At 39.6% G+C, this 17,935-nt stretch overlaps 1 protein-coding gene across 2 annotated transcripts in view; it reads right to left on the bottom strand.

Annotated features, from left to right (window-relative positions):
- SNCA (synuclein alpha) overlaps positions 1-17,935 on the bottom strand; it is a 63,598-nt gene that overhangs the window by 40,345 nt on the left and 5,318 nt on the right. For both annotated transcript variants that reach the window (XM_058803799.1, XM_058803800.1), the window contains exons 3-4: positions 16,066-16,107; positions 8,563-8,708 (exon numbers count right to left, since the gene is read on the bottom strand). In XM_058803799.1, the coding sequence (XP_058659782.1) occupies positions 8,563-8,708; positions 16,066-16,107 (188 nt within the window). The remainder of the gene's footprint in view (positions 1-8,562; positions 8,709-16,065; positions 16,108-17,935) is intronic.

The following is a 17,935-nucleotide window of genomic DNA, read 5'->3' as shown; positions in this document are numbered from 1 at the left end:
TCTGTAACAGTAACAGCACTGCCATTAATTAGGTAGTCCCAATAAAGCATCCCACCTTACTTTCATCCTCCCTCTCCCTCTTAACCTACAGGATTTCTTCAGGAGGGAGATGACACTGGATTGACATTCTGAAAATACAGATTCATCTCTCCACAGAGAGGTATTTATTCCACATTTCAGTTCTTGAAGTTTATACAACCCTCATCATCACAGCAATCCAAGACCCCAATTTGCTACTCATGCCTATTAAACATCCTGCTGCAGTGCTCTGCTGAACAGACTGGCAGACATAAACACACATTGCAGTGCTTTGCCAAAATGTCATTTCAGCACCATAAACTTCCACTGCTAGCTAAAAAAACCTGCCAGCTGCAGTACCTTGGCTTTTACAACATCAGGAACCAGCTACCATCACAAATCCTCTGGAGACAATGACTCCCAGATAGGCACAGAATGAATCACATTTAAGCTTCTTACCTTCCAAGGCTTACCCACTCCTCCTTGGCCAGCAGAGCAAAGAAGCACTGAAACATGGCAGAATATGCTAAGCAGACAGCTTTAAGCTTGTAAAACCCTTACCCTAAATTGCCACTTTACAATTTGCCCAGCTATCATGAGCTACATGAAACTATGTCCCATCTGAAACTGCTGAATCTTCCACACGAAGTGGGCAAGAACAGGAAGAACTGGCATGAACATATATCATCCCCAAATGAACTCAGAAGTATTCCTCTCACCAAGTAGCACCTTCCTGAGTATTTAGCATAGGATTGGCAACTATTTAGAACAGGAAAAAAATTTCTTTGTGTACTGCATGAAATTCCATAGATGGATAATAGGAAAAACTGGGACATTACAAAATGGAACTGGTTCCATAGTCAGCCTGAGAGAATTCCACAATGCAATGGCCATAGGTAAGTTACCTGGAAACAGGAGATGAAGGCTATGGGAGGCGGAAGGGAGACCAGAGTAAAGAGGAGGAAGGAAACAGAGCAGACTGCAGACAAGCAAGTCCTTACAATAAATCCAAAAGGCAGACTCCTGGTAAAGGATGGGGAATGTCTTTTGCTTCTCTCTCATAAATTGAAGAACAAGAAATTAAAATTTGTGCTCTATTTGAAGACTTTACAAGTAGTTTCTCATTAGACATGAACAACTCCTAGTGGAGGATGTGTTTACCCTTCTATCAGCTGACAAACAAATCTTCTTGAAAACCAAGGGAGACAGGTATATTCAGATTAAGATGGGGGCACTTAATTTCTCCACAGCCAAAGATAAACCTGAGGTAAGCAATTGCTAGAAAACAAAGTACGATATGATGCCACCCAAAAGCTCCTTAACCAAATCTCTCACAGATAATTAGGAATTACGGTCAGAAGCAGTCCAGGCAGCAGGTAGACCCTGAATATCAGCCTGCACTAAAATGTTCTCACAGCATGGAAGCCATTAGGAAACCAGGAAAACTCCAAGACCTTTATATTATACTGACATTTGCTCCTGAATTAATGAAGAGCAATAACCTCCAGGATATTTTGATAACACCTTACGAGTTTTCTTTCCTCAAGTTCTGCTTAGGTCACAGATATGGAAATGCTTTGACAGAGAAAACATGGCTTTCCTTCAAATACTACTTTGCCTTCTGAGAAAAAACACTGGCAACATGCCCCACAGTAAGAAAACTATTTTATCTGCCAACCAGGGAGGTCAAGCATAAGTTGATATTAAAGTTCTACCAGCACTTCAACAAACACAAAAACTCTAGCACTTCTATCTACAGTCACCCATCTTCCACTTTCTGCTTTTTCCACCCCAAGTATTGTTATTTTCTGTGCACATTTATTTCTATATTGCCCAGCCTAATTTTAAATAATTCAAACAGAGGTGTTAAAAGTGACATAAAATTAATCTGCTCACATCCAGAAGTTCTACCAGAATGTGCACATACCTGCCAAGAAGGAAGTGACAGGTAAGAAAAATCTTATAAAGCAAAAGAAAGGCAGAAGAAAATAATTTTATCTCCTTGCTGGCTTTGTGACTTCTGTACCCTTCCTTTTAATCAGCATATTTTCCGTGGGCATCATTAGCACATTTCATCAAATAAAATTTCCTGTAAACATTGGAGTCTGCTTCACACACTCCACACTGCTCTTTACTGTGCCATTAGGCAGTATCAACATATACTAAGCCACATATGGAGGCTTGCCCATGTGGAAACACCAAGAGAAAACAGAACTGCATTAATGAAACTGCATTGAGTGGCCTCAACTGCAACTGTCATGTGCTTCCAAAATAAATTCCAATCACTAAATCAAAGCCACTTGCATTTCAACACTCACAATTCATACTGGATTGCAACACAATTTCACAGGTCTACTGCCATTCATACCTCTGTACAACCTAGATGAGTCATGAGCTTTGCCATCAAAAAAATACATGTGCTGCCATGAGGAGGAGATTGGACTGAGTACATAAAGCAGGTTTGAAACTTTAATATCACCTGCCTAAGGGTGCCTTATGATTCATAACAAATCAGAGTTTGCTGTTTCTAGAATATGCATTAGCTTTATACAATGAATTTCTTATAGATATTTTAGTATAACACTCCATCATTAATTCTGAGAGCAGTAAGAAAAGCTCTACCAAAATAAATCAGTCCAGCTATGCTACAACCAAAGAGTTATGCTGGCTCACTGACAGTTCCACTTCCTTCAAGAACTTAAAGAAACAGCTAACAAAGGCTTTCTCTTAAGAGGGTCCTCTGTGAATCAGCTCCTGAGCAGTGTGGATCCCCTAATGGGAAATTTATCCCCCATTCTTCCACTCTCAATCAATCTAGAGACATTAAAAAAGCAAACACCGCTAACAGCTGCTAAGTATTCTCTTTGTTTTGCAGCAGCCACTCATACATTACGCATAGATCAAAAATAAAACTATAAGGGAAGAGGAAATCCTACCCCAGACTATATGCTCTGCACATGATGATTCAAATAGAAATTAGAGATCAAGTTCAGCTGTGACTACCTGAGCAGGTCTTCTCCTAGAAATCTTCTAAACCACTTTGGTTTCCTTGAGAAGACTATTGTGTGCTAGTTATCCCACCAGAAATCACACTATGCGAGCTTGCAGGGCCAGGTTGATAGAGCATGGAGCCACCTCAATAGGGGAAGGTGTCCCTGCTTGTGGCCTGAAGTTTGGAACTAGATGATCTTAAAAGCCCCTTCCAACCCAAAACATTTTATGCTTCCAAACTGTTGCTGTAAATGCTCCCACACGCCAGGCAGGAGTGTCACACCAGAACAAAGGTGAGGCCCGCCCTGAATGCCTAGAAAGTCCATCTCTCTACACTGCACAAGACAAAGTGGCACTGCTTGCCTCAGGCATAAAGGGTCAGACCTACAAGGCCTGCTAGGAAACTAGGTTATTTAATATATTCAAACAAACTTATCCATTCTCTGCTGTAACCTTTACTAGGTCCACACAGGGTAAGGAGTAGTTGAGGAGGGCAATTAGATGCTGTACCCCTCTAAAGCCTGCTTGCTCTACAGAAAATATTTTTCTGGAAAATTTTTTCTACAGAAAATATTTAACTCCAGAAGTTAATTGGTGGAGGCCATTTCTGTATCTGGCACATCAAAACCTTACTGAAGTTTCCTTGCTTAAATCAAGGCTTGATGTTTTGCTCATACTGAATGCTCTGGGAGATCGGCTTGCTCCAACTAAAGAACAACAGTTTCAGTCTCATGCAACTTGCACTTACCATCCTGCTTTTCATTGGGGCCTGTTTGCCTTTTGGGACACATCTAGCAAACAGCAAAAAATGGAAGGCAAAGGTGAAAAAACTCTAATTCTTTTTCTGAAAAAAGAAATTGGATGTCTTTTCTCCACAGCTATTCCTTTGTGTTTTTAGCCAAGCTTTTCAAAATTACTTGACTAACCTATAGATGGGGGAAAGATGGGGAATGGTGATCCTTCAATAAGCCAAGCATCCTCCACAGTATACTGAACATTAAGGTGGTCAGAGAACCAAGACACCTTCATATTCTATCAAAACACACTGTTTCACCTACACCCAAATTCTGCAATGATTATACCTAATTCTAGAATTTTATTTACAACAAAAAAGTACATTAAAATTAATTTTACGAGTTTCAGGAATTTTCCATGTGGCATGTCAGTATTATAGCACTGTAGCAAAGAAAATACGCCAAATAGATCTCAAAAAGATAAAAAAGACAAAACAAGAAAATGCCTGTTGAAGCTTTTCAATTACCAAACTAGACATTTTTATCATATGCAGGTAAAACAGTGTTGGGGAGTTTAATGCTGGTATTCAGACTTTGGAAACTGATATCCAAGATAACTTAAGTAGAAGTCAAAAGTCATCCCTAAGGTAATTCTGCCTAAGACTGCTACGGAAGGGTTTCTAAACACATCTCCATTTTTAAAATCAAAGCGTAAAGTACAAAATGTCAGGATTTTATATTCAGCTTTTTTGGTATTTTTAAACTACAGATGGCAACCAAAACTTCTTTGGGAACACACAGGAATCTCAGTTTGCAACAAAACAAATCAGATAGCTTTGAAATAAGCGCTATTGCTTACATTCAAGAAATTGATGCTTAATAAAGCAGAAAAGTATCCTTCCTTCTGCCATTGAAAAGCAAATTTTCAGAGACGTTCACAGGGTTTGCATTCCTTCTACTAGTAAGGTTTCCCAAATGAACAAGTAACAGATAACCGGAGTACACTGTGATGTTTGGTGTCTTAGTCAAAACCGAGTTGCTCTCACCAAAATTAAAAGGTGTTTCATCATGTCTCAGCAATGCACCATGTCTCATGGAGCTTCCCTGTAAGAAGAATCAAAAACGCTTCTACAAATTTTTATATTTGATTATAGTGATTCCCCAAAGTAGATTCATTCACCCTGGCACTGAACAAAGGATCATGTCTGTGGAAATTTTTGGTGGTGCACAAGATTAGCTGCTTTAGAAAGGAAAAGTAGTAAGGCAAGAAATACTCTAGATCTCTGCATTGCACTGCACTGAATGTTTATGCTATGACACTGCTTGAATTCTAAGGAGTGCCAGGAAAGGCAGGGGGTGGGAAGGGGAGATAGAGCTAACCTGCATTGCTTTTACTCTTAATTTTCACATTAAATGCAATTAGCAAGGGCTCATGCTTAATTCCCATTTTCTATAGAAGAAAACACCTAATGCCTAAATTGTCAGTCTTGACACAGGCTTTTTCACTGAAAGCTTAATAATTAAACCAATGAGTTGTATTACCTCCTAAGGAAGCATACTGCCTACCTACTTGTTATCTGCTACTGTAACTTTGTGTTTTCAGAGCTATTTATTGCAAATGTGTTAAATCAAGAGATACTATTAAAAAAAAAGGATTTAGCACACAGAGATACCAAGCATGATCCATACAAAACCCAAAAATCTTAGGGACAAGACCTGTTTTTCTGTTTACTTTAGCAGAACTTAAAGCGCATGAAATCCATATGACTATAGCACCACAGGGTACTCAAAGAACCTTGACATTTCAGCTTGACTGGGAATTATGGTGCCAGAACAGTAAAAAAAAAATTACTCAGCATGGAAATCATAGAAGTTGGCAACTGTTTATTCTTGAGATGCCAGGGAACCAAATGACATGGATTCAGTGAGGTTAAGAACTTCAACTGGCTGATTAACTATCTGAAAACAAACTTTGTAATCCATATTTTGTTTTCAAAATATTATACATTACACACTCAGTTGCTGTTACACCCCCTACCCATTTGTATCCATACATTCAGGCTGACTTGCAAATAGAACATGCATGTTCATCTCTGCATTAAATGCAACTACTAGTAGTTTATACTTTTTAAAAACTCATTTACAAGACACACAGAACACAGAAATGAAACATACATAGGCACACAATAAATGTTTTATGATTCAGTAAAATACTGCTTGCAGTACATTAGGCCTTTCATAATTAATTTGAGCCTACAAACCACCACTACCCTGGCTGTGATTAGCAGCGAGCTTCTGCCAAAGCAGAAATCCCCCAGGCAGCCTGAGACGGGCACTCTCCAGCCATCCCTGTCTGTCACTGTCTCAGCTGTCACTCCACACTGCCTGCTCACACCAGCTGCAGGGCAGGTGGGTGACAGGGGGTGTCACAGCAGCCTCCAGCCTGGCCTCACTTGGCTGCTTCAGCTTCTGCTTCATGCTCCAAAGCACATCGGCTTTTAAGGCTGCGCTAGGCCAGCTTGGAGAAACTTCTTAAGAAAGAGTTTTAAGAAAATTCTTTTCTTAAGAAGGAATTTTCTACATATTTCCTCTGCATAAGTATCATTGTATCCACAGGTTTTTTAAAAAAATAGCGTTTAATTAGTTGAAAGTCAAAACCCAACTTCCATCACAGGACAAGAAAAATGCCAGTCACCACAGAAGACTGCAGGCTTTCCCACAGGCAAGCAGAACTAACACACATAACCTTACAGGGAGACATAAATTTAAAAAAGTTACATTGATACTCTGAATGCCTGGTTGGCACCTTCTGTTATCTCAGAAAGACTCACCCTGATTCCTCCGAGGTTCCACTGCTACTCTGGATGCCCACTCGTGCCCTACCAAACTGTCAGTCTACCTGGAAAATCCAAGAAAAAGCTATCCCATGTACCTCCAAGCTGCAAAGGAATGCAAACCCACCAGGTTTTAAAATAACTACATGTTACTCAGGGCTGGCATTACCATTTTCTAAATGGCCACTCATTCCTTGCAGAACCAGTAAAAGACAGAGGTGCAAGGCAGTCCAGGAGAAGTCACAGATACCCACCAGCTACATGGCCATCCTGCATAGATGACTGAGAATCTCAGTCTAAAAATATCAGTATCAAGCCTCAAATGAATGATTTTACATATCTACAGAACAAAACACCAGTTCAGAATAATTTGTTATTAATAGAAATAATATGCATGTATATTATGGATGTTCTTTCATTTCACAGATGTGATTTTATTCTGTTACAGCCATCACGACTTATGTTTAAGCTTTACAATACAGAGAAGAGATTGAAATGAAAGTCAGCAGACATTTGCTTTATACTTGATAATTACAGGGATCTCTCCCTATAGAGAGAGATAAAAAGGTATTAGTTATGGTCAATACTAAAGGGGGCAATTGTGCATTACAGCAGTGATGATCCTTATTACACTGAGTTTCAAGAGCTGTGAACAGAAAAGAATATTCTCAGCATAAAACTACACAAGAGCTTTAGCAGAAATGAAGAGCAGAGACTACTGTGACCATGCTATATTCATGTATCCCCTGGCAGGTCATTAGATTCTCCATTTTGCAAATCTTCCCACACAGCTTTTACAAAGATCCATGACCCCATCCAAAGCACCATGTTACTTATAGCTGAAAAAAAAGAGGGCTAAAAAAACCCCTCAGGAATATTGATTTGAAAGAGAATAAAACTGCTTGTGAGATGTTTCCCAGACAATCCACCAGAGTGAAATGAATGCCTACCACAATCTAACAGCCCTTTCTGCTCCCCATAGTAAAGCACCAGTAAGATTTGTCAGACAGGCAGGACTGCACTTCAACATGGATAAAAAAACTCCAGTTTTTAAGGATTCATTTTTACAGCTCTTCTGGACACTAACTGCAAATAAGATACACAATAGAACTTCATGCTCAATTCCATGACAGTCACACTTTTGTGTAAGTATTAAATAATCTTCCTAATCCTATTTTTGTCTAAGTCTCAAAGATTCATACAAAAAACAGCACAGAAGGAGGCATTTGTCTCTTCTGAATTATTTTTGTCTCTTAAAAAAACCACTCCACACATTTTGGAAAGCCTTGTTCCTGCCAGCTGGGGTCACTTTTCACCTACTGTCAGTGGAAGACTATTAACTACAGGGCATGATTAAAAATACCTACAGTGTTTTATAGGATGACCTAGAGCAAAGTTGATCTGCATAACTGAGGCTATTCAGAGGTGTTTTTGAGATAGTGTCACTGTAGTAATGGAAGACAGTGACTCTCCAGATAGATCTTGACTTTAGATGCAATGTGTCTAACCAGTCAGCGATTGGTACACAAAGCCTACTCTCTACAACTAGAGAGGATACAACTTGTGCTGTTAAACCTGAGATTTGCTGTTTGACCTTTCAGTACTAGCAGATTGCTTTTCAGTCCCAAATTACTGGGAAAAACAGCTATATTTCCACAAAACTAAACAGCTATGCCACAGCAGCTGGTCTCCACTAGAGGCTCCTGAGTTCAGAACCACCACTAGATCACACTTTAAACCATGATCCAAATTAACTAAAACGCTTCAGACTAGTGAAGTCCCATGCCTAATCCTACTCGAGTTCCCAGACCCTGCAAGTCACTCAAAATACAAGCTATGAACAGCAGACATCTTTGCTGTTTGTTTGGCACAACACAATCTTGTATTCATACAACTGAGACACAGAAAGCACCCCATCTGCCTCTCAATTCATGAGCCCCTCACTGCTCACTTCTTCACCTGGAAGAGACTGTAAATTAACCAACCTGTTTGGCCAACTGGTCCTTCTTCACCAAGCCAGTGGCCGCAGCGATGTTCCCTGCTCCTTCCACCGTCTTCTGCGCCACCGCCGTCACTCCCGTCACCACAGCTCCCCCAACATTGGACACCTGCTCTTTGGTCTTCTCAGCCACTGAGGAGAAGCAGAAGATGGAAAAACAGATGATGCCTCTGGGAGCCGTAAGTTTTCCAGAGAATTTATCACTGACAGCCCGGCATCATGGAAAGCCATAAGGTCATAAGGCATAAGTTACACTTTCTGTACCCCAAGTGGAGCTTAAGAAATTAAACTGTCCATGTGGTAATGCTGGAGCAGCAGAGGTAAAAATAAGTCTTAGCTGAGGCTCAATTTCTTTCATGTGAGAGATATCTAACATTTTCATTCATGTCTAACTGCACTTCAGGGAAAAAAAGTCATTATTTAGGTACTCTTATGTCCATCTCACTGTATAATATATCCTAGTTTGGAAATGCATTCCAATTAGCCCACCAAACTGCATGATACAAGGCATGGAAGACGTGATTTTTTGCATTAGACTCAAAAAATGTTGATTATTCCTTTTTTATTTTCTAAGATGTATTTCATTAAAAAGTAGATCTAGCAGTGCTCAACCAGAGCATTTCAAACACAACCTTTTATCTGACCCCCTTGAGATTTTTGCCCCAGTGCTGATACATAATATACTAATTTATAAAAAGACTGAATGTCAAAGCAAACTGGATTAATAGCTAACTTCCAAGCCCCAGGGAAACAACAACTCATTTAGCCTACATATACATCAGCAGTTGCCATTCTACCTTTCAGAATATCACTGGTGTTTTTCTGCTCATTCATCCCCAAGGGCCCTTTCTGACAGCAGCTTGAACTACAGAGAAACTGCCCTAAGAAAAGGGATGGAACGACTTCATGCCTTCAAGTTACATACCCAGATTTTTAGCAAAACACACATGTACTCCTCTAAACAAAGGAATGTTTTTCAAAAACATCTATCATATATCTTTGCCATTCTAACTAATCCTATACTTTCCTTCAGGCTAAATCCCATCTGATCCATAAAATGTATTCATAGCTTTATCTGCATCCTTTATGAGCACAAGATGGATTCTGTTTCAAAGTTAGGCCACCATTTCTGAGGTTTTTTTGGGAAGCACATATGAACATTAGACTTTCTGTGGATAAATTACATTTCTTTAATTCCTTACATAAAGGGTATCAGTTGTCCATATCACAGGGCAGGCAGCATGCATTAATATGACTGATAATCAATAGCAAAAATTAGGAAAAAGCTAGAAAGCTAAACATGATTAACACAATTTTTTTTATTAAAGACCCAAATTATAAAGATCTGCTGACTGAAAACTGAGGCAGATAATTTAATGCTCATTCTAGCTAATTTAAAGGGAAAAGTTAGTAACTAATTCAGTATTATCTCTTATGACCAGGAGCTTTCATTATAGAGTAGAACAACAGACTACACATTGTCTGAAATTAGAAACAGAAAAAGTCTGTTTCAAATATCTCCCTCATTATACATGCTAATAACCTAAAAGTTCATGAGTAATTTCCTTGTATACATCCACTACTCTATAGCCTTGCTTTTTTTAAGGGGTGGGGGATGGAAAGATAGTCCAAAGTGGGTTTTGCTGAAAAGCAAACGTTGCCCTCAGGGAAGGTTTGATGTAATGCTAGCAAGTGCAAGAAGACATCTGGTAAGACGCCCCATTTGATTATTACCAGCTTCAGACCACAAAAAGCTTTGGTTTTTATGCATGAAATTTATATAAGAAGCTTTCCAGTAGATTCTTGCAAACATATACCTTCAGATGTGTGTCCTCATAACATGCTGTATCTTGCAAAGCCTACTGAGACCTGCTTGTGCTTGGAGTCTTTCAGAAAGAAATTGAGTAATGTTGTGAAACAAACTTATTCATGCTGTTCCATATAAAGCCCACAGGTGATGCAAAAAGAATTCTAAAAAAATTGAGCAGCATGTTGTAAAAGTAGATTCAAAACCCAAATTTCTAATAAATATTTAAATTTAAAAAAAGTAAGAGGAAATACGTTCTGGGTACATTTCACTACTGCTTTTTATTTATTTCTTTCTGGGAGAGATGCTGGGGTGCATCCAAAGCAGCACAACCAGTGGTTCAAAGGAGGGGATTCTGCCCCTCTGCTCTGCTGAGACCCCACCTGCAGGGCTGCATCAGCTCTGGGGTCCCAGCACAGGAACAACATGGACATGATGGAGTGAGTCCAAGGGACACCACCAAGATGATCAGAGGGATGGAGTGCCCCTGCTATGAAGACAGAGCGGGTGAGATGCTAATTGCGGCCTTCCAGTACCTAAAACCCCACAAGAAAGGTGGAGAGGATCCTGTGATCACACTGGGACAGGGCACGACTAGATTACTTCAAACTAAAGGAGGACAGGTTTAGATACAGAAGAAATTCTTTCCTGTGAGGGTGGTGAGGCACTGAACAGGTTGTCCAGAGAAGCTGCGGATGCCCCATCCCTGGAAGTGCTCAAGGCCAGGGGGCCATGAGTAACCTGGTCTAGCAGAAGGTATTTCTGCCCATGTAAGGAGGTTAGAATCAGATTATCTTTAGGGTCTTTTCCAACCCAAACCATTGGGTTTGAGGTTATAATTCAGTGTCCTTTCATTCTATTAAATTCTTTCGTATGGAAGTGCCACACATTGTTTTGAAAACTTCCCTTTCCAAAAAAACATGGAATGGCAGAACATGTAATGTACAAATTCAGTAGGCCTCATGCTGACAAGAGCTCAGTTGGCTTTGAGCAGACTCATCCATTCTGATAAAATAATAAAGCATGGTTGTGCAGCGTTGATGGTCACAGGCACAATTAGTTTCATTATCTCAAGCTCTTGAAGCACCTTCACCTGAAAATATGAGGAGACAGAGTGGAACTGAGTGCCCTGTGGATGCTGCAGTACAAACCACCTGATTCTCAGTGCCATTATTAGCCCCACATTTCTTACACTGTTTTGTCATGGCAGGTACAACCACCTACCAAGAGCAACTATCCAGTGGCTGCTGTTCCCCCTACTACAGGATTTTGAGAAGGCACTGTCTCCAGTACATTTCCTCCTCCCAGTAACACATTATCCCAGGAAAGGCCTAGAACACACAAACTCAAATGAAAAAGCAAATAATCAGGCCACCAACACTGTTACTGGCATAACAGTAAGATACTGATAAAAGCAGTGTACTTAAGACTGCTTCTATTTCAGACAGCCATGGTTTAACCCCAGCTGGCAACTAGGCAACACACAGCTGCTCATTCCCTTCTTCCTCCAGCAGGATGGGGAGGAAGAGAACTGGAAGGGTAAAAGTAAGAAAACTCAAGGGATAAGTATGGTTCAATTGAAATAAAATAATAATAGTAATAAAAATTATAATAAAAAGGAAAAGAAAGAAAGAAAGGTTTAAATCCCACAGGTGATGCAAATTCAAACTGCTCACCACATACCAACTGATGCCCAGCCAGCCCCCAAGCAGATGACCCCCACCAACCTTCCCCATGGTTTTACTGCTCAGTATGATGCCACATGGTGCAGAATATCCTTCTGGCCAACTGGGGTCAGCTGTCCTGGCCATGTCTTCCCCCAGTTCCTTGTGAACCCCCAGCCTTCTCACTGGTGGGATGAGGTGAGAAGCAGGAAATGCTGTGATGTGTAAGCCCTGCCCAGCAGTAACTACAACCTCCCTATGTTATCAACACTGGTTCCAGCACAAATCCCAAACAGCCCCATACCAGGTACCATGAAGAAAATGACCTCCATCCCAGCCAAAAGCAGCACACAGACCCAGCAAAAGAAAGCTGACACAGGTGTTACCATGGAAGATCTCTCGCACACTGCTTCAGAAATCAGAGCCATGAAGATAAATTGAGCAAACTACATAAATAGCACCGTTTGGTAAAAGTAATCATAGTAAGGAGAGAATCTTCTTTGCTGTCTCTAAGGGATAACTAAACATCAACATCATTACCAGAGTGACTGATAATGAGATCCAGCCTGGTGACCCTAGAGCTCTGCAAACCCCACAACAGGAGAAGAAAAACCAAAATAAATTTCCAATCTCATTTATTTTATTGCTTACACTAAGTAGTAACGGGGAATAAGTGTGCACAAAGAAATCAGTTCAGAATGCAGGGGGTTGATTCCAACTTAGTAAGTTTATCTGAATACCAGGTTGCTTAATGATCTTAAGCCATTAAGTCTTTTTAAAATTGATATGTGCTCTGCATCACAGTGTTGAGACCCAGAGGAAATCAGCTTCTGCAGAGCTCTGCTGTGCTATGGCCTGATTACTTCTTTTATCTATGCAGAGACTGTCCATTCCAATAAATGACCCTGGGACTGCACAATGACCACATCAAGGGTGAGTTTAATTGCTAATACTGACTATAGCACTGTGCAAAAAGTCTTAGCATTGAAGTTGTCTTTGCACTACTTATTACAGACAACAGGGTAGCATACAGTATCAATGTACAACCTCTGGAGCAATTCAAAATAATAACTAGTTACTTTCACCCTTGAACAATAAAAGTAGATTCAAACCACAGAATTTCTCTGAATTGATGAACTTACTCCTATTGTACCAAATATACTTTTGAGTAACTATTTCAAACAGTAAGTTTGCCTTAAGTACTTGAAGAACTCATTCACAAAGATGCCATAAATATGGTGGTTCTTTAATTTATGCAATTTTCTGTAAGATACCTGATGGAGTTAAATGACTAAGGAATGTTAAGGAATTCCAATGACTAAGAATGTTAAGAACAAGAATGATCTTGAATAAACAAAGAATTAAGCCAAACACCTGACTATGGTTTACTACTATCAATACTGTGTCTTCACTCACATGACTGAAGGATCAAAAGCCTTTTTTTGCCCTGACTTATTTACAAATAGTGCTTTATTTAGACTATCTGGAGATGAATTGTAAATATTTCATCTTTCATACTGCTCATTTCTGGGAGATAGGTAAGATGGGTGAACCATGCATTTACAGTCAAAGACCAAGAGCACTTTCAATCAGGAAGTCAAGTCTAAACACAGGGCACACACCCCATAAAACCAATAAGCAAAGCTGCTTTTATCAGAAATTTAGATAAAGGGTGACCTGACAAATAACACACTTACCATATTCCAATGAATCACAGCCTGGAATCCTCATTTCACAGTATCTTGATGTCAATAAATCTGGTACCATCAAGTCACATTTAAAGCAAGAAACACCTCAGTCTAGTAATTCTGGGTTTGGAAATTAACTGAATTAAGAATGCAATTAGGTTTTTTAGCTCCTCAAGATGGGTCATCTCAGTCATTTCATCAGCATAGAGGCCTAAATGACTACTTAAAGACAGCAAAGCTATCAAGATTTTGGAACTTGGGCATTAAGAAAAGACTGACTGCAAAACTGTGAACACTCATTTTGATCTGTGATTCTAGTTTGTATCTGTCTCCAACCTCTCAAACCATTTTTATTTACATAATAAAGTGTTTATTTCACCTCAGGTTTCACTTGATGCACTGGTGAATTAATATCATAAGACCAGCACAGCTTATGAAGTCCCAGTCATATGAAAAGAGACAAGCAGGTCTTTACAAGCAACTTAAAAGGGATTTTTGTCACATCAACTTCAACACCATTGATTTAAATTGATTTGATTTCTACATCAACTTCACTAGCATCTCTGTCTTAATGTTACACCTCACAGAATCATTACAGTGACCTCAAGTCTCTTTTTACCTACTTTCTCTTCTTGCCAGAAGAACTATTAATAGGTTTGCTATTATTTTTTTATTCTTGAAATGTGTCCAAGCATTTGCTCTGTTCTTACACTGGTGAGTCCATACTGTTTCATTTTGCAAGCTGTGGTCTCTAGATTTTGCCTGAAGTCTTCTCTTCTCACTACCACAGTTGAACCTGTTCACTCCCTGTTGATTTTCCCTTTTCATGCAACAGCCAAGCATCTCAAACAGCTTGAAAGGACAGAAGGAGGCAAACTGCAGCACAGAACCCATTATTCCCAAGTTTTGGGCGTCTCACTTTATGTCACATTTTTCCTAAAGTGTGTGAGGAGCAGCTACTCTTTTGCCTAAAATCAACAGTAACTTTTCCAAATTTTCCATTCACAGGCACAGCACATAACAGGTGTGGTCCCCTTATGTTTGCCTTTACAGTCTGTTTTGTACCTTCCAGAAGAAAATTTAAGGTATTTTAAAACCTATTGAAAATTCTACTCACCCACTGAAAATTCCTGCCTAATTAAATATATTTGCCATAAATATATATGCCATCACATAAAGAGAGGCACAGCATCTGAGATCAGTAGTTTCTTTCAGGATGAGGAAGAGAAGTCCCCCACTGAGGTAGCCCACTAGAATCCCAGTGCTTCAGCATTTTTCACAAGTGTGCAAATGCCCTTGACTTAGATTCCACCACATCCGAGCCTGGTGAACATCACCTCTATTAACTTGCTTCCTGGTGCTGTCAGCTGCTGCTCCCACATCTCTGATGATATTGGATGTAGGTGTCCCAAATCTCATTCTACTGCAATCCTCTACTGGTCATAGCTATGGTCCCTCTGAGTATTTTCTCTTAATTGAGGTCTAATGAGCTGAGATTTCAAATCTCATAACAGCACGCATGCCCAGCCTAAGCTCTGAAGGACTATCCTCAATATTCTGTTCTGTTTTGTTACTAGAAATACTCTTTTTCAACCATTTATGCGGGTTGCGTATTAAGTACTGACATTTGTTTACTTACCACTGTTTACCCTTTGCCTTGTGAGCACTATGATACACTGACATGTGAGCTGAATGAGAGACTGGCTGCACACTGAGGAAAAAGAAACCCTTTTCTACTACCTTATTTGTTTCTGAATTTATTAGGGGAAAAACAAATTTATTGACCATACCATCTCTTCACATCTTCAGAACTCCCACAGTCTACAGCAGAAAATTATACATTTTATTCAATGCCCTATGGTCAACTAAGGCTTTTCTGCACTCTGTAGATATCAAAGACATTGCCATTCATTTTGCCCCTTAGAACAAATTATTGGTTACTGGTTTCAGTTCATACCTAAAATGATCCCTGCAAATCAATTTAAAATGCAAATTTACTCTTTCTTGGTGTAGAAATGCTATTGTGAAGATACATGCCTGGCATTTAATTCCAAGTTTGAAAGTGCTCTTGCTACTGAGAGATTATTCAGTTTAAAAAAAATTCAAAACACTCACAACTGAGACAAATTCAAATCAAAACTCTGAAATTTGTTTCTTTCCTGTAAGGCATTTCCATGCAGTCTTTCCACCCAACCAGATCTCTCAATTTTCCTATGCTTTTCCATCTTTCATAAATTATAGTGCTCTCAAAACCCCTCAATTTTTAACAGCTAAATGGCTGGTTAATCTCATGAGGCAAAGAAGTTGAAATCAAGAGGTAATTATCTTACCTGTTGTAACACCATGAACAACTCCTTCCTTGGTCCTGGAACCTAAACAAAGAAAAATATTAGGTTGAAAATGCATATTCTTAAGTGTTGATAAAGACTACAGAGATGATAAAGAGCGATTACATGCAGACTGCATATCACTGCACACAGTATCTTCCAAAGTTATTAAGAAATTCAGTCTAAGGGAAGAGGCAAAGCCATCAGTGAAGAACACTGTTCTTTAAACTAATTAGCACATACTGCTGTTTCAAACATAACTGGATGTCTTTTTCCCTACCAGCCCTCTACTTGCCCTTGTCAGGTTCCATAATTTGGCTACATTTCAGGCATTAGTATCCATCTGTGGACTATGATGCTTAACAATGTGCAATTAACAGAGTTTATGGCTCCTAGTTAATCATCTTACCTAGTCTGCCAGAGATAGGATGACATTTTATTTTTCTTGCCAACACAGAAATGGCCTTATTTGTAATGCAATTTTTTTGCTGTCATTCAGTATTTGAGACATTATAATTTATACTTCTGACTTTAAATTATAACAGAAGAAAATGCATGAGCAGAAAAATATTAGGGAAAAACAACTTTTTGTCCAAAATTCTTTGCAGCAATACAGTTAAACACAGAAACACAATATAAGCTCATTCATCAATATGTGCCACTTGCTACTAGTGCAAATTTATGCAAGTTTAGCCATGCAGTTCTGGTACTATTAGATTGATTACAAGATTGAAAAGGCTCTTACCCACGGGCAAGAGTAGAATAATCATCCATGATAAAGACAAAGGAAAAAAATACTGCAGCAAGTAAAATGAAATGTTGCTTTAGCTAATGATGAGGTTAAACAGCTGAGAAGTCTTTTTCCCCCTCTTTATTCCAAATTTATCATTAAAAAAAGTTGGTTTTCTCTCACTGAAAAATATTTACCATTGAACAAGAGTTCAAGCGTTTCATTGTAAACAGTTCATGCCTAAGGATCTGTTTTAGGAATTTGGTGCTCAATTTTGTACCACCATGAGACCTGAAGAAACAAAGCACAGCCTGGAATTCAAGCAGATGATGGTCCTGCTGACTTCTACCAACTAAACACCACTGCAGGCTTACAGTGTGTCTACTGGAATACTTAATATCAAGCACATGCTTTTGAAGGCATTGTTAGACCTGGTCAACATCTTGCTCATGTTTTTGAACAGACTCTTTGCAAGCCAAGACATTAAAGACATGGCAACCTGTGAATTAGCAAGCAGCCAGTTCCCTAAGGCCAGAAAGGGATGGATGGTATGACAGAATTCGCTGGGGACCTGTGCAATGCACACTTCTCCAGAGGCACCTATTCCAAGCAGACTCTTACTTCTTACTTGCCCAGACAACACTGCTATAACCACGACTCACACAGAAATGCTGGTCTCTTTAGTGGAAGACAGACTTTTCTTTTAAAAAAGCTCAGCTCACAGACCCATATGGAACGGGGTATGTATAGCCAGCTCCATTAACTGGCAAACAACCAGCTGGTTGGTGTTCCAGAGCCTACAGCATATGTTAGAGCACAAGAGCACTTGCCCCACTGCTGCACACTTGCATGCAAGAAGCTGCTCCTGCCATGGCAGCTACAACAGCATCTAGAAGCACATTAGGAGCTGCCAGAAAAGGCCTATAAATAACAACACTTGAGTTCAGTAGGATGACTTCTGGCTAGCCATGAAGGAAAGCTGGTTGTCCACACTGGTTCCAGGATAAACTAGCTGTCTTTCATCCTGGCATTCCCAAAACACCAACAGTCTTGCTCACTGTACCCTGTATAACAAGGAACAGAGGAATCAGAATAGAGATAACAAAGACCAAGGAACAGGACTCTAACCTAAATCAAGAAGCA

This window comes from Ammospiza caudacuta, chromosome 4 (genome assembly GCF_027887145.1).
Source record: "Ammospiza caudacuta isolate bAmmCau1 chromosome 4, bAmmCau1.pri, whole genome shotgun sequence".
Taxonomy (NCBI): domain Eukaryota; kingdom Metazoa; phylum Chordata; class Aves; order Passeriformes; family Passerellidae; genus Ammospiza; species Ammospiza caudacuta.
Note: the sequence above shows the minus strand (reverse complement) of the source record. Positions and strands in the feature narration are given on the sequence as shown.